The sequence below is a fragment of the Balaenoptera acutorostrata genome, chromosome 2 (assembly GCF_949987535.1).
Source record: "Balaenoptera acutorostrata chromosome 2, mBalAcu1.1, whole genome shotgun sequence".
NCBI lineage: Eukaryota > Metazoa > Chordata > Mammalia > Artiodactyla > Balaenopteridae > Balaenoptera > Balaenoptera acutorostrata.
Window position 1 is genome coordinate 184961787 of NC_080065.1, and position 25926 is coordinate 184987712.

The window sequence follows — 25926 nt, forward strand, 5'->3', positions numbered from 1 at the left end:
CCTCGTTCACTCATGCGTGTCTGGCGCCGGGGTCTGTGTTCCCGCACGCGCGCGGCCCTGTCGCCCACCCTGTGTGAAGCTCGTCCTGCAGAGCCCGCTTCTCTGGGGTCAGGAGTAGCGGGTGAGGGCGTGGGGTGAGGTGGGATCTCCCGGCCGCCGGCTCCTCGAGTGGGCCAGCCTCTGCCCTCTGGGTGGTGAGAGGACGGGTGGGTGGGCCCCCCCTGGGCCCCCCCGACCTTAGTTCCCTTGTGTTCCCTGAGGCAGACTTTCGGCCGGGCGGTACGGGCGGCGCTGTACGCCCCCAAGGAGCCCATGCTGGACTACAACATGGTCATCATCTTCATCATGGCTGTGGGCACCGTCGCCCTCGGGGGCTACTGGGCCGGGAGTCGGGACGTGAGGAAGTGAGTGGCCCGCGCGTGTGCGTGCGTCCTGGATGGGCGGCCCTAATGCTGGGCAAGTAACCACGAGAGTCCGCACACCCAGAGAGCCTTCTGGAAAACAGCTGCTATAAACACCCAAGAGACCCATTGAAAGCCCCGAGGACCCTGCTCCCCACGATTCTGTCCTGCCCTCAGGGTTCCCGGCCCGGGCCCAGCCCGGCGGGGGTGTCCACAGGAGACCTCGCCCCGGCCACCCAGGGAAGGGCCGCCCTGGGAAGGGCGGTGGTGGGGTTGGTGCAGGGCCAGGGTCCAGGGTGGCCCCCATGAGGCCACCACAGCTTGGCCCTGGGGACCGGAGCCCCACCTCTGGCAGGACTGGCTCCGTCGGGGGGGACCCCAGGTACACATGGTGGGCGGGGACGGGGACTGGCCGACGGGGCAGGTGATGGTGGTCACCTCCGGGCAAGCTGTCCCTCAGCCTGTCCCGACCCCTTGTGTCAGGCTGCCCCTGCTCGTCCTTCCCCATCTCTGTGGCCCTCGGCCCCCGGGAGCGGTGCCGGCCGGCAGGGCGTCCCCCAGCCCGTTCTTGTCTTTCAAGGAGGTACATGAAGCACAAGCGGGACGACGGGCCCGAGAAGCACGAGGACGAGGCCGTGGACGTGACGCCCGTCATGATCTGCGTGTTTGTGGTCATGTGCTGCTCCATGCTGGTGCTGCTTTACCACTTCTACGACCAGCTCGGTGGGTCCCCTTCCCCGGCTCTCAGGGCGTCGGCTGAGGGGGGAGTCCAGGGGCCGTGTGGTGGGTGGTGGCTGGAGGCCCCTGTTGCTGGCTCACCAGGAGGGGCCTGGGGCTACCCCTGCCTTCCCCTGGGGCGGTCACCCTGCCGGGGAGTGAGGCACAGAGCCCTCCTTCAGGCTCCCCTCACCGCCCGCCCCGCCCCGCAGTCTACGTCATCATCGGCATCTTCTGCCTGGCCTCCTCCACGGGCCTCTACAGCTGCCTGTCGCCGCTCCTCCAGAGGCTGCCGTTCTGCAGGTGCAGGTGAGCCCCGGGCAACCCCCACCTGGCCTTGCTTGCAGGGGTGCCCCTCTGCTGCCTCGCGGCCCGTCCGCTCCCACCTCCCGTTACGCGGCCCCCGGAGGCTCCGCAGCTTTGCTGAGGCCGAGGGCCCTCACTCTCCGGAGCCCTCGGTCAGTCTGGCACGGTGCAGGCGTTACAGCAGGCGCCCGCTCCGTGCTGGCTGGGGGGGCCTCCCTCCCCCGACCTCCCGCGCTGGGTCAGGGCCCGTGGGACCCCTCGGGGGACACCGGCTGGGGGCAGCAGGCGGGCTGCGCCGCTGATGCAGGCTCCGGAGGTTCCCTGTGGTCAGGGGTCTGGTCTGCTTCTCGTGGGGCAGGTGGGAAACGGAAGGGTTTAGATGAGGTCCGACGGGGGTCAGGAAGCTTGGCTCAGGGGGGTTGGGGGAGGGCCTGGAGCAGGGCGGGCTGTGCGAGAGGGGTCACAGCACCCGACGGAGGGCTCCTGCAGGTGGGGTCGGCTTAGTGACTGGCTGAGGTCCGCTTCCCCCAAGGCCCTGCCCCTGCCCGCTCTGCCCTGCCCTGCCCTTGGGAGCCTCCCTTCTAGAAATGAAAGGTGAGGGATGGTGAGTTTAGCAGATAAGGTAAAGGAGAGGAAGGGAGCAGAGCCCAGCGGACAGCAGGAGGACAGACGGGGAGGCCACGGGCTTTTGGGCAGGAGTTGAGCTGACCCTCCGGGCGCTGGGCAGAGACGGGGCTGTGAGGGTCAGAGGCCGCTGACCTCCCCACCCGCCTGCCCGCCCTCAGGGTCCCTGACAACAGCCTGCCCTACTTCCACAAGCGCCCCCAGGTCCGCACGCTGCTCCTGGCGCTGCTGTGCCTGGCCGTCAGCGTGGTGTGGGGCGTCTTCCGGAACGAGGACCAGTGAGTGCAGCCCTGGAGGCCCTGCTGGGGGTGGGGGCAGCTGTCCTCAGGTGCTCTGACCTCCCCGCGACTCCCTGAGCCCTCCGCTCGGGGCGCCTGGAGCCGGGCCAGCTCCCGGTTATGAAAGGCTCTCCTGTCAGTGCTCTGGACCCAGTGGCCGCACGCCGTCCAGGCCTGGCCCTGGCTGCCCTGTGGCTTGTCCGGTGCCCCGGGATCTGCGATCGCAATCTGGGCGTGAGATGCCGCCAGCACTGCTGCCCGGGCGCCGAGCCGTGTGCTCCGGGGCAGCCTGGACGTGGCCTGGCGCCGCTCAGCCGCTGCTCCGTTGTGTGCCCGCCTGCCTGCTCAGCTAGCTCTGCTCCTCCCAACACCCGCCTCCCCTGGGCCGGCCTCCCCCGCGAGGCAGCGCGCCACCGCCTGCCATCACTGACACCATCTGGCACTTTCTCTGAGCTTCTCCCGGGGCAGTTAAACGCTCTTGGCTGTGCTGCTGTTTGGAGCTACAACAGATTTAACGGGCAGAAGGAAAGCGTGAAAATATTTTGAGTCCTTTGTACACAAAGAGAATAGGGACGCTCACGGTTAAATCCAAGCCAGAAGGCTCGCTCCTTCGCATAAAATAGAACAGGCCACGGTTTCCTCCAGGTCTGGGCGCCCACGTGGCCTTGGTGAGCCTCCTCTGTTCTCACCATGCCCTGGCCCAGAGAGGGTCTCATCCTGCGCTCAGGTGAGGCTCTGATGAGTAACTTGAGGGGCAGGGAGGACGGGGCCGGCCCTGGGGCCGTTTCCCGGCCGGGAGCCTTATCACACAGCTTTGACTTCCCAGTTCGGAAGCGGCCCTGCAAGGTGGCGCCCTGCTTCCTGGGACTCCAGATCGTGTCCTCAGGGCCCCGAGCCCCTATTTCCCCAGAGAGTATGTGGTACTTGGCTGGGTGGGTGCAAGTTTTGCTTTTCTAAATCGCTTAAAAGATATTTTTGAGGGACTTCCCTGGAGGTCCAGTGGTTAGGACTCCACACTCTCACTGCTGAGGGCCCGGGTTCGATCTCTAGTTGGGGAGCTCGGATCCCACAAGCCCTGCGGCACGGCCAGAAAAAAAAAAAAATTTTTTTTTTTTGAAAAGAAATTTGAATCCGCTGGATGCATGGCCCCCCCGTGCCCTGCACCCTCTGCCCCGGGCTGTGATCTGGGTGGGAGAGCCGCTGCTGCAGAGGGACAGAGGCCCTGGCACGCGCCTGCCTTTCTCTGGCCATGGTGTCGGGGTTGGGGGTTCGGTTCCCCCCCTGCTCCTACCGGCCGTTGCTGCCCCTCCTGTCCCCCCACGGGCCTCAGGACGTTGGCCGCTGCCTTTGTCTGCGTAAGGGTCTCTGCGGCTCATCTGGGCGCTGGGCGCCTTGGACTTGGCGGCTGAGGCTTCCAGGGTGGGGGAGGGGCCCGGCAGGCAGAGGTTCTTGGTGGAGACCCCGCCCGAGGGTGGCTGCGCTGCCTTCCAGGTGGGCTTGGATCCTTCAGGACGCGCTGGGCATCGCCTTCTGCCTCTACACCTTGAAAACCATCCGCCTCCCCACGTTCAAGGTGAGGGCCCCTCGGGGTGGCGGGGGTGCTCCACGGACGAGGGGACGGGGTCTCTTGGGGTCAGCCCCGTGCCTGCCAGCCACGCAGCCCTGCCCAGGGCCTTCCACTCTGAGCCTGGCCCTGTGTGGGCCATGTGGTCTTCACTCGTCCGTCCTTCTGGCCACCCTCCCGGGGATGGGGCTTAAGGATCAGTTGCAGAGTTGTCTCCCGGCGTGGCGGCAGCGTCTGTGACTGCTGGCCGAGGGCACACCCGGGCGGGCGCGCGCAGCAGGGCCGCCTCCTTGCTGGTGAGGTGAACAGAGGAGGGAAAACCAGATGAAACCAAGGGGGCAGAAGCACAGGGCTCGGGCCGGGACCCTGGGCCAAGGCCCAGCCCCAGCAGGAGGAACCTAGAAACACACAGGCAAACGTGAAGCCGGGCGTCACCTGCCCAGACCCGCAGCTGGCCGGTCGCGGCTGTGTTTCTCTCGAGTGTCGCGTCAGAAAGTCGCCCTCCCCGAGCCTCGGGCCTGACGTTGCCTCCAGGGCACCGAAGGTCAGGCTGCCCGTGCTCAGACTTTCTCCTAAAGGCTTCGTCCCCACAGGGAGACTCAGCCTTGGGAGAGGCAGGGACGCGTCCTGGAGGGTCTGTGCGTCTGGGACCCTGGGCGGGGCGGGGTGGAGGGCAGAGCCGGTGGAGGTCCCTGAGCAGAGCCCTCAGGCCGCCCCGTTCCCAGGCCTGCACGCTGCTGCTGCTGGTGCTGTTCATCTACGACGTCTTCTTCGTGTTCATCACGCCCTTCCTGACCAAGGTGGGCTCTGGGCCCCGCCCCGCCCCCCACCGCCCCCCACCCTGGCCCCCGCGTTCCCCCGTCTGACGCAGTCCCCCTTCTGTTAGAGTGGGAACAGCATCATGGTGGAGGTGGCAACCGGGCCGTCGGACTCGGCCACCCACGAGAAGGTACGTGGTGCGCGTGGCCGAGGTGCTGAGCTAGCGGAGTGAGCGCCGGCTGGCGGGTCCTGGACACGCTGCCCCCTCTCCCCAGCTCCCCATGGTGCTGAAGGTGCCCAGACTCAACGCCTCGCCGCTGGCCCTGTGTGACCGGCCCTTCTCCCTCCTGGGCTTCGGGGACATACTGGTCCCAGGTACTGCGGCTGGACTTGGGCGGCCTGGGTGCCCTTGGGGGTGTCAGGCGACAGGGGCTGGTGGGCAGAGGCAGAGCTGAGCCAGTGGGGCCTGGGGGGCAGGGAGGCGGTCCCCCAGAGGTGTCCCAGCCGCACTGCCCCCAGGGTCCCCCTCCGGGCCCCTCCCCCCACCAGGCGGCCTCTGAGCTGGGGTTTGCGCTCGCTGGAGGTCTGGTTACCTGCCAGGGGTCGAGGGTGGCGCCGGGCCAGCTCCCTCCTGAGCCGGGAGGAACGCACGGTGCCCGGTCTCTCCGGGGGAACCCCCGGTGCCTGGCTGGGGCTGCAGCCCGGCCTCAGCCCACGGCCTCTCTCCCGCAGGGCTGCTCGTGGCCTACTGCCACCGCTTCGACATCCAGGTGCAGTCCTCCAGGGTCTACTTCGTGGCCTGCACCATTGGTAAGCCCACTGCCCCGGGGGCTCGGCCGTGCCCCATCCTCTGCCGCGGGGTGGTAGGGGACAGGCCTGCGCCCGCGTCACAGGCCTCCTGTCACTTTCCACGGTGGTCGTTGTTTCTCTTCTTTTTGGTCTTCTTTGTCTTTCTCTTTTTTCGTCTTCTGTTTGTTTCCTTTGTTACTAAAGCCATTTATACCAAAGGGATGTTTTCTCATTTTCTGTTGAGTCCAATCATTTCTAAAAATGTCCAAACCAGTTCTCTTGTCCTGCTGGGTCAGCTCTTCAGGACGAGCAGGGGTGCAGAACGCAAAGGCCCCGCCAGCCGACACGGGTGAGGGGAGGCCCCGCCATGGCCCCCAGCAGTGCCAGGCGGACGCAGGCCGGTCATCCCGGCCTACTTTGGGCCGTTGCCGTCCGCCCCTTCCCACCGGGTGCCTGAAGGTCCAGACACGTGCTCCCCACCCCTGCCCCCTGGGTTCACAGACTCCATGATTAGCTCATCCAGATGCGCCTGCAGAGCTTTTCTCCGTGTGAACCACGGTTTGTCCAATTGTCCTGTAGTTCCCGTCACTGACGTCCTGTAGTTGGCTCGGTTGAATCACTTCTTTAGGACAGGTGGCTAGTCCACAGCCGATAAGCGGGAACTCTCCCTGCACAAGCCTATGGCTTGGAAACATGGAGGTAAGGGGCAGGGCAGGCAGCCCGAGCGGACGCAGGTGCTGGAGACGGGGCTCTTTGCCTCGGAGGGGGCGCGCCAGTCAACGGTGTCTCTCTCTGTAACCCTTCACCTGGGGGTAATCGCACGTGCACGGCTGCAAGGTTAGTACGGAGAGCCCCGCGCCGCCGCGCTCAGGCCGACCCCTCTAACTCCTCCTCGTGTGTGCTGGGTTGTACGTCCGTCCCTGTGCCCCACGTGCGTGGGGCTCTTTATACGTTGGACTCACACATCCCTAAATAACACACGCTGTTTTATGCTGAGCGGTGAGCAGGAAGTGCGGACGCCTCTCACCCCTCAGTGCTTTCATGTGGTCACAACTCAGTTATGAAAGGTTTGATTTCCTAATTCTGTACCTATGTTACTTCAGTTCAAATTATTTTTCTAACTAGAGGCTTACAAAAATGAGATATTGGGGCACCTTCGCAGCTCCTTCTCCAGACACTCCTGGGATTCCAGACCTTCCCGTAGCGGCCGCCCGCTTCCTCTCCCCAGTCTGGCGGCTGACCCCTGCGTGCACTCCCGCCTGCCAGCGTCCGGGAAGGTGTGGGTGGGGAGGACCCGCTGGCCTGGCCCGTGGGTCACAGTCACGGCCCTGGTGCGAGCTCTGCCTTTCCTGCCCCTGTGAGCAGTGGGTGGTGAGCCTGGGACCGGCCAGGGTAACGTGCTGCCTGTCTCTGCTTCCGCAGCCTACGGCATCGGTCTCCTGGTGACGTTCATGGCGCTGGCCCTCATGCAGCGCGGCCAGCCCGCCCTCCTCTACCTGGTGCCCTGCACGCTCGTCACCAGCTGCGCCCTGGCACTCTGGCGCAGGGAGCTGGGCATGTTCTGGACGGGCAGCGGCTTTGCGGTGAATACCAGTTTGCTATGACTGTCTGCGAGAAATAATAGCCTAATAAGCCCTAACTAGAGTTAAAGTTGAGTAAGACCTCCTAGCGTTACAACTAAACCCCGCAGCCCGCGTCCCGTCTCTGGAAGGTTTTGCTTTGGGTGTGGTGCTCCCGTGGCTGCAGGGCGGGGAGGGGTACATGTGCTAGTGGTGCGGCTTGGGGTGACGCTGCTGCCCCGCTCCTAACCCTAACCCATTTGGTTGGATTGGTTGGACTTGGGGTTCCAGCTGCTTCTGCTGTGGGCAGGGGGTGGGCCGGGCCTTGTTCTTGTCTGAAACTGAAGAGGAAAGGGACAGAGGCCACTCCCCGTGCAGCGCAGGGCGACCACTATATCCCCGCAACTCAAGGGCATTCCGGGCCTGCGGGGTCTCTAGTGGGCCCTGTTAGGAAACCCGCCCTGCCCTGATGGGGGCTCTGAGCACTTCCGGTGTGTGTGTAACTTGTTCGCGTAGATGTGAACACGCTTTACATGTGGTGTGACTGTTGTGACCCGGTGAGTCGGGAAGGCTTCCTGGGCTCAGTGCCCACTGTCCCCAAAGGTCTCCCTCCCGGCGGGCGTTGGCTTTGCTACAGAGCGGGTGGATTGGTTCTGGAAGGTTCCCGAGGGAGAGCAAGCCAGAGAAGGCAGGGTGGGGCCCTCCTGGGGCCCTGATGCGGCGCTGGTGTCGGTTGGGGAGCGTGGCTCCTTCCTGGGCCCGGAGGCCCCCTCCCCGCGGCTCCGCCAACCCGGGCCTCTCTCCTCCCTCCCCCAGAAGGACCTACCTCAGTCGCCGTGGGCGCCCGCCTCCGCCGACGGCCCGCAGCCCCAGGCGGACTCCGACGCCACCCCCTCCCGGCCGCCTCCCGGCCAAGAAGCGGCCCCGTCCCCTCCACCCGCGGAGCAGCCCCCGGAGCCGTCGGCGCCCGAGGAGAGCGGGGCCGGCGCGCCCCCCCGGGAGACCGAGAGTCCGACCGGCCTCGCCCCCGGCCCTTCGGCCTAGGGGAGGGCGCAGACTCGGCCCCCGCGCCCCGGGACTGGACCCGCGCGGCCCCCAACTTGGTGCTCTGGTCTGGCCGATGCGCACGTCCTGCTCCAGCCCGGCCACACCCCGGACCCCAGCCCTGCTCCGAGCTCGCGTGGCCACGAAGCCCCCGGCCGGCTGAGGCCACCCCCGCGCGCGCCCCGCTTCCTGCGGTGGTGGTGCCCGGGGGAGGGCGGAGCCGTCACCTCCGCCGGTGGCCGCGGACACGCCCAGTTTGGTGCTTACCCTGCTGCTGCTTCCCTTCGGGTCCGGGCCGGGAGAGGGAGCGGCTCTGGCTCCTGGTGGAGGGCCGCCTTTGCCCAGCAGGGCCCCCAGGGGTTTGGACTGGACCCCGCCGCGGCCTCGGGGGCCCGCGGTGAGCGCCGAGCCCTGCTCCCGGCCCTTCCATCGCCCGGAAGCGCCCAGCGCCTGTGCTCCAGCTCCGACATGTTTGAATAAACGGCCACGACTTTCTGAAATTCTGGTAGTGTCGCCTCTTGGGGTGCGAGCCCTTCGGACTGCCCCTCTCGGGGGCGGGGCTGGTGCCAGGCCGGTCGCCCCATCTTGCCTTTCAGCTCAGAGGAACTCGGGCCCCACCCTCGCCACAGGCACCCGCACGCTCTCAGCACCCCATCCAGTGCACGCACCTCGGCCTCCAACTCCAGCACGGGGGACGGGGAGCTTCTGGAATGTGGGAGGATATTCCGTAACTGGCGTTATGTCTTCTACCTCACGGACAGGGTTCTCTGAACCTCACGACGGAGATGCCGCCGGCCCCCGTGTCACCGCCTGGCGACAGAGCCGGCGCCCGGACAGGCACCCGGGGCTGCTGATCGCCAGGGCCCCGGCCCGCTCCTCCCCGTCCACGACGTGAGGAGGGGCACAGACCCCACGCCCCACGCCGGCTCTGTGTCCCTCCGGCCCGCTGCTGTGCTGCAGACAGCAGGCGGGGGCCGACCATGATCCATTCCAAACAATACCAGCGCCAGCCAGACTCACCGCCTCTCAGCCACGCCTCTCGAGGAAGAAACGATGTTTATTCCTTAAAAAAACCAGAAGACGTCTTCCACCTGTTTTTGTGTGTTTCTCAAAGAACAGGTGATCCGGTGGGAGGGCGGGGCTGGAGCAGCTGGACCTGCCCAGCCCCACGGGAGCCCTTGACCTTAAAGGCCGGGACCAGGACGCAGCCACGGGGCAGCCTGGGGGGAAGGCCCGAGCGGACCCCTGCCCTCCCTCTACGGACTGCGCCTTCCTCTAAGCCATTTTGTACGTCGGTAAAGAGCGCGGAATCTCTCTTTTTTCTGTTTTGGAGGTTTGACAAACGTCAAGGAATTCAAAGGCGGATGTTAGTTTCTGAAGTTTCCGTTTGCAGTTTTTGCCTTGCTTCTGTTTGAATCTTATAATTAAACACAGCTTTTGATACTTACGGCTGGGTCTTTGCCTTTTCTGTGGTGCAGTGAGCCGGGGGTGGGGGGCGGGGCTCGGGGGCGTTGGGGGGAAGCCCTCGGCGGGCCGGGCTGGGCCCTGGTGGCCTTCAGCCTGCAGGAATTCCTGTGTGGATGGAGGTGTCCGGAGCAAACCTGCAGCCTGTGGCCGCTGGTGCCGCCCAAGTGGGGTTTCAGCTTTGCCGCCATGTGGCTACTTGGCTTTACTCAGTGCGCGGGGTCCTCATGAGGGGAGGGGAGGGTAGCAGAGCCGGCTGTTGCCTGTGTTTGGATACTGTTCGCTCGTCTGTGATGATCTAAGAACCACGGAGGGAGTCACCTGTAGCAGGGCCTGTGGACTTTCTGTAAAGAGCCAGATGGTCAATGTTTGGGCCCTTTTGGGCCACATGGTCACTGTCACAACCGGTCAACCCAGCTGTGTAGCCAGAAGCATCAGACAACGTGTAAGCAGACAGGCGTGACTGTGGCCAAAAACTTGGTGGACACCAAAATGCGTTCGTGTCATTTTCACAGGTCACAAAATACTCTCATTTACAACTATTCAAAAACGTAAAGCCCTTGCTTAGCAAGCAGCTCAGCAAAGACAGGTGGCGGCCCCAGCAATCAGACCCCGGCCTGCAGGAGCGCAGGTGGTGAGGATTGCAGGCCGTGTGTGGGGTGGGGGCCCGTGTGCTGGCGTGTTTCAGCTTCACACACAGAGAAGTCGAGTCTCTGGGGCCAGCGCCTCCAGGCTCACGCCAGGCTGTGCCACTCGCCACATCACCATCAGCGTCTTGTGTTTGAGCTACAAAGAGGACCAATGCTGTGAGCACAGTGATTTTCCTTCAGTAAGTAGACCAGATCTTATGCATTTCTCATTCATTCACCTGCTCATTCACTCACGGGTTCATTGCACGCCTGCTGTGTGCCAGGCCTCCGCTCAGGCCTGGGATGCCTGTGTGAGTCTGGGAAGGCAGCCCATCCGAGGGTCAGCACGGGAGAGGCCCCCAGCTCTGTCTTGGGGGGCAGGGAAGGTTGCTTGGAGGAGGTGACTGTCCAGCCCGAGGGACACTGGAGGGGCTGCTTTGGGCTCCGGTGGGGAGGTGAGAGGAGGTTAGGAGCTTGGCCGGAGAGGGGTGGGGATTGCCAGCCACGTGGGCAAGGCACTCGCGGGGTATCACCCTCAGGTGTTCTGGAGTTCTAGAAAGCCCTTCGGCTGGCCTGGGGGAGGGAGGAGGGTGGCCCCCAGGAGTCACGGGCTTAACGAATATTGTTGGTGATTGTGACTACTTACCACGCTAAAGTAAGTTGTCAGGAATGGGGACCCGGGGCCAGGTATGTGGGAGCTCTCACTACTGTCTTCACAACTTTTCCATAAGCCTGAAACTGTTCAAAAATTTAAAGTTCATTTAATAAACTACCGTAGTTATTCGCATGCACACTCCTCCCCACAAGCTGTCTCCCGCCCTGAGCATCTGCTCCTCCAGGTCCCAGGCACCCCTCCCCTGCCCTGTGTCCCAGGTCACCTGCCCGCGTGGGCTCACCTGCCCAGGTCATGCACTCCACCTGGACCTCACCGGCCTCCCGCAGCTTCCAGAAAGCCGGAGGGTCCAGAACCGATCTCCCCACGTGGCTCCCGCGGCACCGCCCGCCCACTCCCCTCCCTCTGCTGACGCAGCTCTGTCATGGGACCCACCTGGGCTCCTGACCAGGTGCGCAGGGCGACCCACACCCAGTTGTCCTTTCAGAGCCTCTGGGAGCTGGGAGCCGCCCGGATGGGTCCCAGGTGCGCAGGGGAAGGGGTGCAGTGGGGGGGCGGGCAGCGTTAGCTGGCGAAGGCGGTGCTGTCCGGGTGCAGGGGAGGGCGGCGCCCCCAGCCCCGGTTGATACCCGGGTGGGGGAGGAGGGCGGCTCTCCCACCCGGTGCCGCCCCCAGCCCCGCCCCATCCCTGAGCCTCTTGGAGTCCGGGTCGTTTGCGGGGGGGAGCCGGGCCGCGGTGCAGTCTCGGGAGGAGCGCGGTGAGTCCGGGGTCCCCCGAAATGAGGCGGCAGCCCTCTCCTCGCGCCTCGGTTCGCCCGGCCCGTGCGGGGGACGCGTCGGACTGTGTAGACGCCCTCGGGGAGTGTGACTGAGGCCGGGCCGTGTAGACACGGCCGGGCACCCTGCGTTTTTCGGGACCCCGAGGGCTCCCCAACCCCGACGGCCGCTTTCCAGCCTTCCCACCCATTAACTCGGCTAAACCCGCGGTCGGGCTGGGCCGGCAGGAAACGGCGCGCAGAGCCGGCGAGAAGGTCTCCAGGGATCTGGTGAGGGGCCCCTTGCTTTCCTCCCTGTGGCTTCTCTCAGCCAATCCCTTGCTAGTGAGTAAAAACACGACAAGGATTTGGGGGGTAACAGTTTGGGGAGGGTGTGGTCACAGACCTAAAGCTGGGCTGGGGGTCGTATGGGGGAGGGGCCGTAGAGTCAGCTGCCGGCAGCAGGTGTGGCGTGTGAGCGATTGTGCCTGTGATGGATTGTGTGAGATTGTGTGGTTACAGGCGCGGGGTTGCGTATGGCTGTGTGGGGTGGTGTCATTGCCTGTGTGTCTGTGTAACTAGTGTGTGACCACGTGTGCGTGACTGCACTGTGAGATCGTGTATGATTTTGTGCGTGGTTGTGTGTGTGTGTGGACGCCCCCTTCCCTGTTTCCTCGCCTGGGAAGTGGGGACGGAAGACCCGGGGAGCCCCCAGGACGTGGTGGTTAGCCCTCCTATCCCTCCAAACAGCACGTCAGGTGTTGCCCCTGATCTGCCCGCAGTGACGGACTGGAGGGGGGACCCTGCAGCCCTCCACCCCCAGGAGATCTGCGTGCTGTTCAGCGTTCAGCATGTGCACTTGGCAGGATTCTGAATGTTTAGGGTGTAAAGTGTGGAGCCGGGAGAGTCTTTGAACAGAGGCAAGCCGGGTGACCTTTGATTAAGTCTGGGCACAAGCTGCGCGGGGAGACAGGTCCGCTCGGGGTACCATGGCTGTCGGTGACAGGGAAGAGGCCCTGGGAGGGACCCGAGGCCGCGTGCAGGTGAGTGTGTCCTTCCTGGAGGAGGACACGAAGGTCTGGGCGCCTCCTTCCAGCCTCTGCAGTCGAGGAACGAGAAAGAAACCGGTGGGGCGAGCGTGTGGGCCTGTGGCCGGCACGTGGGGAGCTGGGACCTGAACCGGGGCGTGGACACTGACCTCCGTCATCCCTTTGGCCGCTCGCCATCTGTCTTCCTGCCCTGGGGCAGGGTTTCGAGCTCTTGGTCCCCGTCCCCTGGGCTCACCTGCCTTACCTGGACCACAGGGGCCTGGGGGAGCCGTTCCTGAATTCTAAGAACTCTGTGTGGAAGAGGGAGGAGGGGGTAGGGGGAGGGAGACAGAGAGACAAACAGTGAGACAAAGGGAGAGAAAGAGGGAGAGAGAGACAGGGACAGAGGAGATAGTCTCTCCAAGCCTCAGTGTCCTCATCTGTAAAGTGGGGATCATCGTGCCGGCCCCCTCCCCATGGGAGTGCTGGGAGGTCTGAACTAACTGACCTGAGGCTGTGGAACCCCACACAGATTTTAGGCATGAACTTTCTGCTCGTGGCTGCTCGTGTTTCGGGCATAAGCACATCCCATCCACATAAAAGTCAGAACGGGGAAACAGCTGTTCCCAGTTATTTGAACATGCGTGGCTCTAAAAGTAAGGCAGAGGGTCACATGTTCTGGGTCTCTGGCTCACGTCGGTATCAGGCTTTGCCATTTTTCCCGCTTTACCTCTATTAATTAAGAAAAGTGATTTAAGAATAATTGTCATTGCAAGAGTGGTGCAGAGGATCCCCGTACACCCTTCACCCAGCGTCTCCTAGCGTTCAAACCTTGCGCCACCGTAGATCAAAACTAAGAAACTGACATTAAAATGAACATAAACACTCGCAGCCTACTTTGCCTGGATTTCCCCAGTTTTTCCACTAACGCCTTTTCTGTTCAGGGATCCAATCTGAGATGCCCCACTGCGTTGAGACCCTGTATGAATTTTTTTTAATTAATTAATTAAGTTAGTTTTGGCTGCGTTGGGTCTTCGTTGTTTTGTGCGGGCTTTCTCTAGTTGTGGCGACCGGGGGCTACTCTTCGTTGTGGTGTGCGGGCTTCTCATTGCAGTGACTTCTCTTGTTGCGGACCACGGGCTCTAGGTGCGTGGACTTCGGTAGTTGTGGCACACGGGCTCAGTAGTTGTGGCGCACGGGCTTAGTTGCTCCACGGCATGTGGGATCTTCCCGGACCAGGGCTTGAACTCGTGTTCCCTGCATTGGCAGGCGGATTCTTAACCACTGCGCCACCAGGGAAGCCCCTCTGTATTAATTTTAACTATACAAGTTGTAAGTGATTGGAAGTTTCTTTTTTTAATCTACGCATCTTTATCCGTTTTCCTGGGTATCGCTCGTGTTTATCAGCTTCTGGCCTCAACCACACACCCCCCTCCCCCCAGGATCTCTGACTCCTTTTCCTCTGTGCATGTTAAAAAGCTACAAAAACACGAGATATCATCACCGCAAATAGTTCTCTCACAAACACCTCTTCCTATGAAAACCTAACAAAAAGTCCACAGACAAAAAGGAAAAAAAAAAAAAAGACCAAGCTTATTAAATTTCCTAAAGGCTCGCTGAGTGATTGATTTCATGGAGTTGGGGCAATGGGGGAGGGGAGGTTTCCTGGCTGGATCTGGGCCTGAGAAGTAGGATAGGGAGAAACAGGAGAGGGTGTAGTGTAGACAAGAGATGCCTGTTCCATAGACCGGCGTTGGCTGCCGTGGAAGCAAAGAAGTGGAGACATACGGGATGGAAAACGGTGATTGTCTTGGATGAGTGGCAAGGGAAAAACTTATACAGAGAGATGGGCAAAGAGTTGAGAGTAGGAGGGGAAGAAATGTAGGAGCCAGGAGCAGAGCTGGGATGAAGTTTGGGGTTTTATTAAAGTTGATAGTTGACTCTGTTTGGAAAAAAGTGATCCCAAGTGCTGTATTTCCCCTTGGAGAGGCTGAACCACTGTTTGAACTGACTAGATAAAATCGGCCATTAAAGGCAAGTGGAAGGAACTTCCCTGGTGGTCCAGTGGTAAAGAATCCATCTTGCAATGCAGGGGACATGGGTTCAATCCCTGGTCAGGGAACTAAGATCCCACATGCGGCAGGGCAACTGAGCCCGCCCGCCACAACTACTGAGCTCGCACACCTCAAGTAGAGCCCGCGTGCCGCAAACTACAGAGCCCACGTGCCCTGGAGCCTGCGTGCCACAACTAGAGAAGAGAAAGCCCGCCACCACAACTAGAGAGATGCCCGTGCACCACAATGAAGAGCCTGCATGCCTCAACAGAGATTGCACGTGCCTCAACTAAGACCTGACACAGCCAAAAAACAAAAGTAAAAATTAAAAAAAAAAAAAAGACAAATGGAAGATTCATGGTGGGCGCTTGGTGGGCTACAGGAGAGAATAAAGAGAAGGAAACAGAATGGACCACTGAGAATAGAGGGTGTGGTTCCTGGGAGGGAAAATGGGAAGCCAGACAGAAAGGTTCTGGGGCCTGGAGTCTTGTGTATTAGTTAGCAGTTGCTGCGTAACAAATTATCCCCAAAGTTAGCAGTTTCAGACAAATATTTATTATGCCAGTTTCTGTGGGTGAGAATTTGTGAGTGATCTGTTGGGGGGGGGGTGGTTCTGGCTGAGGGTCCCTCATAAGGCTGCCTCACCTGAGGGCCTGATGGGGGCAGGAGTTGCAGCTTCCAGGAGGCCCCCTCACGTGGCTCCTCCTCACGTGGACCTCCCAGGCGCTGCTTGAGCCTTCTCACTACATGGCAGCCGGCCCCGCACAGAGCAGGCGAGGGAAAACCTCTGTGCCTTTTATGACCTACTCAGGAGTCTCACGCCATTTCTTCTGGTACTTTCTATTCATTAGGAGTAAATCAAGTCCAGCCCACACTCTAAGGAAGGAAACTTAGGCTCCACCAAAGAGAAAAGTGGCAAGAAATTTGTGGACCTCCTTTAAAACCACCACATCCCGTGATCTTGGGCAAGTGACCCTGCTTCTGTGTGCCTCTGTTTCCTCTTCCATCAGAATGCAGCTGGTCTTGTAGGAGGGTTGTGGTCATAAAGTAGGTAATACATGTAAATATTGTTTAGTGCAATGCCTGCCACGTAGAACATGCTTGTTGACTTATTTTTACTGAAGGCATTTTTTTTTCCCCAGTACATTTCCATTCTCTTGAGGAACGATATACCAACTGGAGTGATCAAACTGGAACTCCCAGGAACTGTGAGGTCAGGGTGCAGAGTAAGATAACTCGCTTTCTCCATACATATTGGGCTGTACTTGTTCTTTCCCTGGTTCCCTTTCCAGTGCTCAGTCACTTCTCCCAAAGGGACTCGAGGGGACTCCAGGCTCTGCACCTTGGCAGAAACCATCTTACCTTATACCCCCATGAGTGCAGCTGGCACAATTCAGGAGAAAACCAGCAAAGCAGGGGATGCAGCGGGGGAAGTGGAGGTGACAGCCATGAGGGTATAGGAAAGCTCATCAGGCAGAGGGCACAGCAGGTGCAAAGGCCCTGAGGCAGGACCATCATGTCTGTGTATGGCTGGAGCAGAGGGAGGGAGCTAAGGACAGACAGCAAAGAGTGGGTGAGATCAGGTCACTTGGGGCTTTTGCCCTGAACGAGAGCCAGGCGGAGGTCCGAGCAGAGGTGGATGTGGCCTGGGTCAGGTTTCAGCTGGCTCTCTGAGGCTGCCGTGTCGGTGGCAGCAGCTGGCCCTATGATAAGGCCTGGGAGATCTCTGCTTAGCCCAGGGTAGAGATCGTGCAGGTGGTCCAATCCTAGGTGCATTTCAAAGGAGGAGCTGACAGCATTTTCAGGCCAATTGGATGGAGACTGTGAGAAAGACATCAGGATGACCCTGGGGCTTTGGGGTCTGAGTGATCATAAAAGTGGAGCTTCCATCTGAGATGGGGAAAACTATGGGAGGAACAGATATTCTAGGGGCTGAGAAGGGCTGCCAGTTTGGCATGTGTCAGATCTGAGAAGTTTGTCAGTCATTGGATTGTGGTAACAAATTGCCACCAGTTTGGTGGCTTGAAACGGCTCGTGTTTATTATCTCCTGTTCTCTGTGGGTCAGGAGTCTGGGCGTGGCTTAGCCAGGTCCTCTGCTCAGGGTCTCACAAGGCTGCGATCAGAAGGCTGGCTGGGCTGTGTTCTTATCTGAAAGATGGGCTGGGGAAGGATCCAGTTCCAAACTTGTGCAGGTTGCTGGCAGATGACCAGGGGCCCAGCTGGTGGGCACCCTTAGCTCCTAGAGGCATTCACACTTCCTTCCCATACAGCCTCTTCCAGCAAGCCAACATATTCACCAGGCCAGCCAGGAGGGTTTCTTGTTTTGTTTTGTTTTGTTTTGTTTTGTTGGCCACGTGGCGCGGCATTTGGAAATTCCCTGACCAAGGATCGAACCTGTGTCCCCTGCATTGGGAGCACGGAGTCTTAACCACTGGACCACCAGGGAAGTCCACCAGGAGGGTTTTAAGTCTGCTAAGATGGGGTCTTTTTTTTTTTTAAACATCTTTATTGGAGTATAATTGCTTTACAATGGTGTGTTAGTTTCTGCTTTATAACAAAGTGAATCAGTTATACATATACATATGTTCCCATGTCTCTTCCCTCTTGCTAAGATGGGGTCTTACATGATGTAATTTAGTCATGACAGTGACAACACCTCACCTCTGCCATATCCTACTGCCTTTTTTTTTTTTTTTTTTTTGACCACGTGGCTTATGGGATCTTAGTTCCCCAACCGGGGATAGAACCCGGGCCACGGCAGTGAAAGCACAGCGTCCTAACCACTGGACCACCAGGGAATTCCCCATATCCTACTGCTTAGAAACAGAGTCCTGACCACAGTCAAGGGGAGGTGATTACACAAGGGTGTGAGCACCAGGAGGTGGGGGCCATTGGGGGGGGGTCACCTTAGGTCACCCAGAAGGAGGTTCCAGAAGCCAACCTGAGTTGGGCATTCAGAAGATAAGTCTGGCCTGGAGCTTGGAGGCGTCAGGGGTGTTATTAAAACCACAGACAGGATGGGATCACAGGGGCCAGGCGCATATCTGCAGATAGTCTGTGAAAATGTTTATTTAACCTTCAAGTGGTCTACTTTTTGTTGTTGTTGTTGTCTGTGCCACACGGCATGTGGGATCTTAGTTCCCCGACCAGGGATTGAACCCACGCCCCCTGCAGTGGAAGCGCAGAGTCTTAACCACGGGACTGCCTGGGAAGTCCCTCTTTTGATTTTTAAAATGACAGCTGTATTGAGATATAATTCACATCTCATAAAATTCACCCATATAAACCAATTCAGTGGTTTTTGATATAGTCACAGTTATATGCAACCATCACCACAATCAATTTTAGAGCATTTTATTGATTTATTTTCTAAAAATTTATGAAGTGGTCTGCTTTTTAAACCTAAAAACTTTTTTTTAAAAAAAGGAAACTTAGTCGCTGACATGCACAAACAGAAAACAGACAAGAGAGTGGAACTAAGAAACAAAGTGGTGAGAAAGCCAAACAGTGCTATTCAATCATGACCATCCTCTAGGGCCCACACTGAGTTGGGGAGGCCAGCAGGACACTCACCTTGGGCACAGAATTTCAGGAGACGCCAAAAACCTCAAGATCAAGGGAAATGATATTGTAGTGCAGTACTGGACGTACCAAGTGAATGCAGAGGATCCTCAAGCACAATATCAAGATTTGAAGCAAAGACGGCACCCAGAGGGCTGGGATCAGGAGGAGGAGAGACAGATGAGTTCAGCAAGCGCAGGGTGGGACCCCGGCTTTATGTAAAATGTTGATTTTTTTTTTTTTAATGGGGTTTTTTTTTAAGTCTTTTATTTTTTTATTAATTAATTAATTAATTTTTATTTTTGGCTGCATTGGGTCTTCGTTGCTGCACACGGGCTTCCTCTAGTTGCGGCGAGCGGGGGCCACTCCTCCTTGCGGAGTGCCGGCTTCTCATTGCGGTGGCCTCTCCCGTTGTGGAGCACGGGGGGTCTAGGTGCGCGGGCTTCAGTAGTTGTGGCATGCGGGCCCAGTAGTTGTAGCTCGCAGGCTCCGGAGCTCAGGCTCAGCAGCTGTGGCGCACAGGCCCAGCTGCTCCACAGCACGTGGGATCTTCCCGAAACAGGGCTCGAACCCGTGTCTCCTGCATTGGCAGGCGGATTCTCAACCACTGCGTCACCAGCGAAGTCCCTAAAATGTTGATCTTTTGTTGGTCATGGATTTTTTTTTTTTCCCCAGGGACTACTAACTTTATTAAGGCATTAGCACAACCAGTCCCAGGAAGGCATAGCCTTTTTTTTTTTAAATTAATTAATTAATTAATTTATTTTGACTGTGTCGGGTCTTCGTTTCTGTGCGAGGGCTTTCTCTAGCTGCGGCAAGCGGGGGCCACTCTTCATCGCGGTGCGCGGGCCTCTCACCGTCGCGGCCTCTCTTTTTGCGGGGCCCAGGCTCCAGACGCGCAGGCTCAGCAATTGTGACTCACGGGCCCAGCCGCTCCGCGGCATGTGGGATCTTCCTGGACCAGGGCTTGAACCCGTGTCCCCTGCATTGGCAGGCAGATTCTTAACCACCGTGCCACCAAGGAAGCCCCCATTTTAAATATAGCAGTGTGTACATGTCAATCCCCAATTCCCTAACTATCCCTTCCCCCCCACACTTCCCCCCAGCCCTTTCCTTTTCCGTCCCTGTATCTGGGCCCGCACTTCAGATCTTAGAGCCCATACGGATCCTTCTGGAAGCTTTCACGGTCATTCCCGTAACCGGGGACAGCATCTCCCGCCTACTCCTTTCTCTTGCTTTACTGCTGCACAGTCATTCTTCAGATCTGCCTGGGGTGTTCTCACATATCTCTCAAGCTCAGGCGGTAACTTATCCTCCGACATTGCTTTTAGAAAAATATATTAGGCCTCAACCTGTCAAGGGCGTTCTCTCAGCCCAAGGTCTCCGTGTGGAGCCAGCAATCGCCTTTTCTGTTTTCTCTGATTTCTCTTATCTTCCCTCCTTCTACTCTGCTTTTGTATTCCACCCCCGATCTTTGCAAATAATAAAAATAAAGCAAATTCTAGAAGATATTTTGCCGTCTGAGATTAGGGGTGTGTAGGATCTTCTTGAATCTTCCATCCCTTTGCCTCTCTCTTCAGGAAAACACCCACTGGCCCGAGCCGGGCTGTCTCCATTACATCTGAGTGAAAGGGGAGAGAGACATCCAAACAGGCAGGTTTGTTTTTTGGTCTACCCAACACCAAATAATTTGTCTGAGCTGACTATTTTTTTAAAAACCCTAAATGGACTTTACAGGGACTTCCCTGGTGGTCCAGTGGCTAAGACTCTGCGCTCCCAATGCAGGGGGCCCAGGTTCGATCCCTGGTCAGGATACTAGATCCCACATGCCACAACTAAGACCTGGCACAGCCAAATAAATAAATAAATATTTAAAAATAAATAAATGGACTTTACATCTTGCTGAGAAGTTTATTTCAATCTAGAAATAAGGGTGTTTGGGGAAAGTTGGGTTTCAAATGGACTTTACGTTATGACTGAAGACGGATAATTCGCAGGGGATCAATCCAACCTTCTGCTTTTTGTGCCTCAACATTAGATGGAAGATAAAGCCACCCAGAGACGTTGCTACTTGGAGGGTTTTGGTCCACTTCTTGCAAGGCTAATAAGCACACGCCCGTTTCTCCTTTGGTAGAAGTGTCAGCTTTTCACTCGAGAAACAAACACGTTTTCTGCACCAACTGTTTGCAAAGACTTTGCAGGGAGATGAGGGTAAGGGACAGGTGTGGAAGGCCCTTCTCTGTCCTTAGGAGTATATGAGAGTCTGGAAGTTTCTCTGAACCAGGTGCATCCCTGTGGTACTTTATAATCACTTCCCCAGCCAGGGGGTCTGCTGCCTCTACGGCATCAGTGTTTTCTACTTGTGTGAAGTTATTTTACCAGCACCAAACGTTCCTCTTTCTTGTGTCCACAGTCACAAGGAGAGACACAAACCTCCACCCTGTCTACTCTGTGCTGATGTCTCTCAACAGTTTTTTTTATGGAGGTAAAATGTGTGTCACATAAAATGCACCATCTTAACCATCTTTAAGTGCACGGTTCGGTGGCATTAAGCACATACACATTGTTATACAACCAGCCTCACCATCCATCTCCAGAACTTTCTCATCTTCCCAAACTGAAACTCTGTCCCCATGAAACACTGACTCCCCAGCCCCTCCCCCAGCCCCTGGCCCCCAACCATCTACTCCCTGTCTCAGTGGATCCAACTCCTCCAGGGACCTCCTGTGAGTGGGATCAGACAGCATTTGTCCTTCTGTGTCTGGCTTCTCTCACTGAGCATCACGTCTTCAAGGTTCATCCACGGTGTAGTGAGTGTCAGAATTTCCTTGGGAGCAGAATAAACGTGGAGTGACTGGTGGTGAGAGCAGGTGATGGTGAATGATGAGGCTGGGGAGGGAAGTCAGGGCCGAGATTTTGAACTTGGTGCTAAGGGTAGTGAGGAGCTACTGACAGCAGGGGAGTTGCACGATCGTGTTTGCATAGACCAGGGTCTCCCCCCGAGCACTGCTGACACGGGGCCCAGATCATTGTCTCTGGGGGGCCACCCCGAGCACGGTGCGGTGATGGAACAGCATCCCTGCGCCCACCCCCTTGATGCCAGGAGCCCCCAGTCGTGACCACCACGGATGTCTCCAGACATCACCCAGTGTCCCCTGGGGGGCAGGATCAGCCCAGATGAGACCCCCCTGGTCTAGGCACATCTCTCCAGTTGTCTGAAAAATGGCCAGGTGGCGGCAAGCCTGGGGTTAGCAAGACCACCACGAGCCCAGGGAAGGGGGTCAGGTCGTGAGAGCGGGAACGGCTGGGTGGGGCCCCTAGACAGGAGGAAGGAGGTGGAACAGCCAGATCTGAAGGTGACCAGCAAGGAGGAGAAGAAAGATGAAGACGTGACAGGAGACCCCAGAGGCTGGTCTACGGTATCGGGGGGAGGAGAGGTGGTACCCGAGAACTCAGGAGAAGCGGGGTAAGAGGCTTGTCAGGGGAAGGACACCCCATCCCGGGGACATGCTGAGCTTCAGGGGGAGATATCCAGGTGTCCATTCCTGCCTGAAGCTCCAGAGAGACATGTGCTGGAAACTTCTATTTGGGGGTTGTCAGTGGATAAATGATCCTTGCTGACTTGGGCTCTCCTTGGGAGGGAGAAGGGCTTTTGCACGGACTGTGGTGTGGGCACTTACAAATAGTTTGACAAGCTTTATTTTATTTGTTTATTTTGTGGCTACTTGCGTCGTCCCATCAAGATTTTGCCCCCAAAGGAGGCCAGTATTGAGAGCACGAAGACCTCAGGCGAGGCTCCTCTGTCTCCAGGGCCCCTTTTCAGACTTGGAAGGTGCGCTTAGGAGGGAGGTCCTCTCCTGACCACCGGCTGTGCATGGATCTGCCCAGGCCTCATGGGAATGGGCGTCCCCGTGTGTGGGGAGGTGATGCCATCTAGAATTTGGAGAAGCCTGAGGTCGTGTTGATTGAGCGCTCTCTTTTTTACAGTGGTGGAAGAGGTGGTGAAGGGCTGTAGTGTCCTTGTAGAAGTTACTGCTCCCTGCTTTGGTTTGTCCAAGAGCCATAAATCTTGATGTCCTAAGAGAGAGAACCCCAACTTGAGCCAGTTCAAGCAAAGGTTGGCTCCAGTGCCTGGGCAGTCCAGAGGAAGACCTGGCCCCAGGCAGGGCTGTGTCACTCTGTCTTGTCCCCTGAGGTCCTTCCCTGGCTATGCCCCCTACATCTATCCAGCCTCTTCCTTCCAGATTGACCTCATCCCTCCTTCCTGTTAGAGGCCAAGATGGCAGCCAATGGCCCCAAGCCTAGCCATGACAGCTTAGGAGCCCCGCTGGGAAGAAGACTGCTCCCTCCCTCCTATTATTAGTTAAACCCTATGAAATTGATCATGTCCTGTTGTTTTTGGCCTACCAAAGTGGCAATTTTACACTGCTGAAATTCAAGGAAGAAATTTGGTTGCCCTACTTCAGTCATGCAATCCTTTGGACCAGTCACTGATGGGGATGAAGGAGTGGGTACTGTGATTGGCAGGCCTGGGTCCAGTGTGGACCAATCACTGATGGGGTTGGAGGGGTGGGTGCTATGATTGGCAGGCCTGGGTCCAGTGTGAACCAATCACTGATGGGGGTGGAGGGGTGGGTACTGTGATTGGCAGGCCTGGGTCCAGTGTGGACCAGTCATCAATAGGGATGGAGGGGTCATTACTGTGGTTGGCAGGGCTGGGGGCCAGATGGGTGGGGCATCATGACTGGGGCATCTTTTCTTCCCCCAAAGAAAGGTGAGCATCTGTTCCCGCCTTTTCCAGCTTCTGGAGGCGCCGCATCCCTGGCTCGCGGCCCCTCCTGCATCCTCACAGCCAGCAGCGCAGCATCTCCCGTCTCCCTCTGCCTCTGACCCTCCCGCCTCCCTCTTATAAGGACCCTGGGATGACGCTGGGCCCCCCCGGGGAATCGAGGGTCCTCCCCATCTCAGGGGCCTCAACTTAACCCCACCTGCAAAGTCCCCTCTGCCCCATGACACATCCACAGGTCCCAGGACCAGGACGGGGACGTCTTCAGGGGATGTTATCTTGCCTGTCACAGTGTCCAAGCAAAATGCCATTTCTGTGGAAGGACCTGGAGACACTGTCAGATGTTTTGGACCAAACAGTCACTGCCTTTTCTGAGCTTTGCTTGGTTCCAAGGCAGATTTTGGAGCCTGATTTTTATCTGCACTCCACCAGGCTTGCCAACAGCTGGGTGAGGTTTCTGTGCCCTTCGAGGAGGCTGAGTTGGGGTCGGGCCGGGTCACAGATGCACTGGCGCGCATCCAGCCCAGCGTTTGCTGGACTCCGAGGTGGGGCGGGGCTGGCGCTGAGGGTGGCCTGGCCTCTCCTGAGCTTCCTTGTTTGTTCACAGATACTCGCTCTTGGCCCCCACGTTCTGGATGTTTCTGTCTGTGAACAGTTTTCCCTTCTCACATCTCCGCTTCTGGCATATCAGTTCCTCTCCCTCTTAATTCCGATCTATTTTTATTGGGGTAAATTATACATAACATGAAATTCACCATTTAACCATTTTTAAGTGCACACCTCAGTGGCATTCAGTACCTTCACACTGTTTGGCAACCATCCCCACCATCATCTCCAGAACTTTCTCATCTTCCCAAACTGAAACTCTGTCCCCATGAAACACTGACTCCCCAGCCCCTCCCCCAGCTCCTGGCCCCCACCATCTACTTCCTGTCTCTGTGGATGTGACTCCTCTAGGACCTCCTGTGAGTGGGATCAGACAGTATTTGTCCTTCTGTGTCTGGCTTCTCTCACTGAGCATCATGTCCTCAAGGTTCATCCATATTGTAGCAGGTGTCAGAACGTCCTTCCTTTTTAAGGCTGAATAATATTCCACTGTATGGATGGACCACATTGTGTTTATCCATCATCCATCAGTGGACACTTGGGTTGCTTCTACCTTTGGCCATTGTGAATACGCTGCTGTGAACATGGGTGAGCAGATATCTGTCTGAGACCCTGCTTTCCTTTCTTTTGGGTGTATGTGTACCCAGGAGAGGAATTGCTTTAGCGTATGGCGGTTCTATGCTTAATTTTTTGAGGAACGTCCAGACTGCTTCCCAGTCAGCTGCACCATTTTGCATTCCCAGCACCAGTGCACGAGGGGTCTGATTTCCTCACATCCTCATCAACCCTTGCTGTTTTCTGGTTTTTGATGATGGCCGTCCTAGGGGGCGTGAACTCTGTCTTTTTAACTCTTTTCCTTCGTGAGGCTGGTAGGGCCCACTGCAAGATCAGAGGTCACAGTCTCCTTGCAGGACTGTCCTCGATTCTGAGATCAATTGCAAGTTCAGGGATGTTCTGGGTGAACTGTGTCCCCCCCGCCGAAATTCATATGTTGGAGTCCTAAGCCCCAGCAACTCAGAAAGAGGCCTTATTTGGAAATAGGGTCTTTGCAAATGTAATCAAGTTAGAGTGAGGTCATTTGGGTGGATTTTAAGCCAATACAACTGCTGTCCTTATAAAAAGGGGACATTTGGGTTGTTTCCACAGCCTAGCTATTGTAAATAGTGCTGCTATGAACACTGGGGTGCATGTGTCTTTTTTTTTTTTTTAATTTAGTTATTTTATTTTTGGCTGAGTTGGGTCGTTGTTGCTGCGTGCGGGCTTTCTCTAGTTGCGGCGAGCGGGGGCCACTCTTTGTTGCGGTGTGCGGGCTTCTCATTGCAGTGGCTTCTCTTGTTGTGGAGCAGGGTCTCTAGGCGCGCGGGCTCAGTAGTTGTGGCACGTGGGCTCAGTAGTTATGGTTCATGGGCTCTAGAATGCAGGCTCAGTTGTTGTGGCACATGGGCTTAGCTGCTCCGCAGCATGTGGGATCTTCCCAGACCAGGGCTCAAACCCTTGTCCCCTGCATTGGCAGGCGGATTCTTAACCACTGCGCCACCAGGGAAGCACCACATGTGTTTTTTTTGAATTATGGTTTTCTCTGGGTATATGACCAGTAGTGGGATTGCTGGGTCATATGGTAGTTCTATTTAAACCTTAATTGCCAAGCAGAAATAGAGACACAGACGTAGAGAACAAATGTATGGATACCAAGAGGGAAAGGGGTCAAGGCGAGGAATTGGGAGACTGGGATTGACACATATACACTATTGATACTATGTATAAAGTAGACAGCTTATGGGAACATACTGTATAGCATGGGGAGCTCTACTTAATGCACTGTAGTGTCCTAAATGGAGGGGATATGTGTATATGCATGGCTGATTCATTTTGCTGTGTAGTAAAAGCTAACACAACATTGTAAAGCAACTGCACTCCAATAAAAATTAATTTTAAAAAGCGGACATTTGGACATAGACACACACAGGGAGAATGCAATGTGAAGATGGAAGCAGAGGTGGGGGTGATGCTGCTATAAGCTAAGGGACATCAAAGATCACCAGCGACCCCCTGAAGCCAGGAGAGAGCCTGAGACAGATTCTCCCTCGTGGTTTCAGAGGGAGCTAGCCCGGCTGACACGCTGACCTCTGACTCTTGGCCTCCAGAACTGGGAGATGACAAGTGTCTGTTATATAAGGCAGTGGTCCCCAACCTTTTTGGCACCAGGGCCCTGTTTCGTGGAAGACAATTTTTTCATGGACGGTGGTGGCAGAGGGATGGTTTGGCGGTAATGCGAGCAATGGGGGGTGGCAGATGAAGCTTCCCTCGCTCGCCCGCCGCTCACCTCCTGCTGTGCGGCCCGGTTCCTAACAGGCCACGGACCGGTGCCGGTCCACAGCCCAGGGGTTG

At 57.5% G+C, this 25926-nt stretch overlaps 2 protein-coding genes across 3 annotated transcripts in view; both read left to right on the forward strand.

Annotated features, from left to right (window-relative positions):
- SPPL2B (signal peptide peptidase like 2B) overlaps positions 1-9488 on the forward strand; it is a 154526-nt gene extending 145038 nt beyond the window's left edge. The window contains exons 6-16 of one of the 2 annotated variants that reach the window (XM_057539836.1): positions 265-404; positions 982-1124; positions 1331-1427; positions 2210-2326; positions 3818-3899; positions 4616-4690; positions 4777-4839; positions 4925-5024; positions 5382-5459; positions 6861-7021; positions 7814-9488. In XM_057539836.1, the coding sequence (XP_057395819.1) occupies positions 265-404; positions 982-1124; positions 1331-1427; positions 2210-2326; positions 3818-3899; positions 4616-4690; positions 4777-4839; positions 4925-5024; positions 5382-5459; positions 6861-7021; positions 7814-8041 (1284 nt within the window). In that variant the 3' untranslated portion in view covers positions 8042-9488. Of the gene's footprint in view, positions 1-264; positions 405-981; positions 1125-1330; positions 1428-2209; positions 2327-3817; positions 3900-4615; positions 4691-4776; positions 4840-4924; positions 5025-5381; positions 5460-6860; positions 7089-7813 lie in introns of both variants that reach the window. The other variant, XM_057539837.1, reaches the window with a different exon arrangement.
- A 1961-nt stretch (positions 9489-11449) lies between these two features.
- Positions 11450-25926, forward strand: part of TMPRSS9 (transmembrane serine protease 9) — a 55302-nt gene continuing 40825 nt past the window's right edge. The window contains exon 1 of the mRNA XM_057540103.1: positions 11450-11505. The gene's annotated coding sequence lies outside the window, so the exon portion shown is untranslated. The remainder of the gene's footprint in view (positions 11506-25926) is intronic.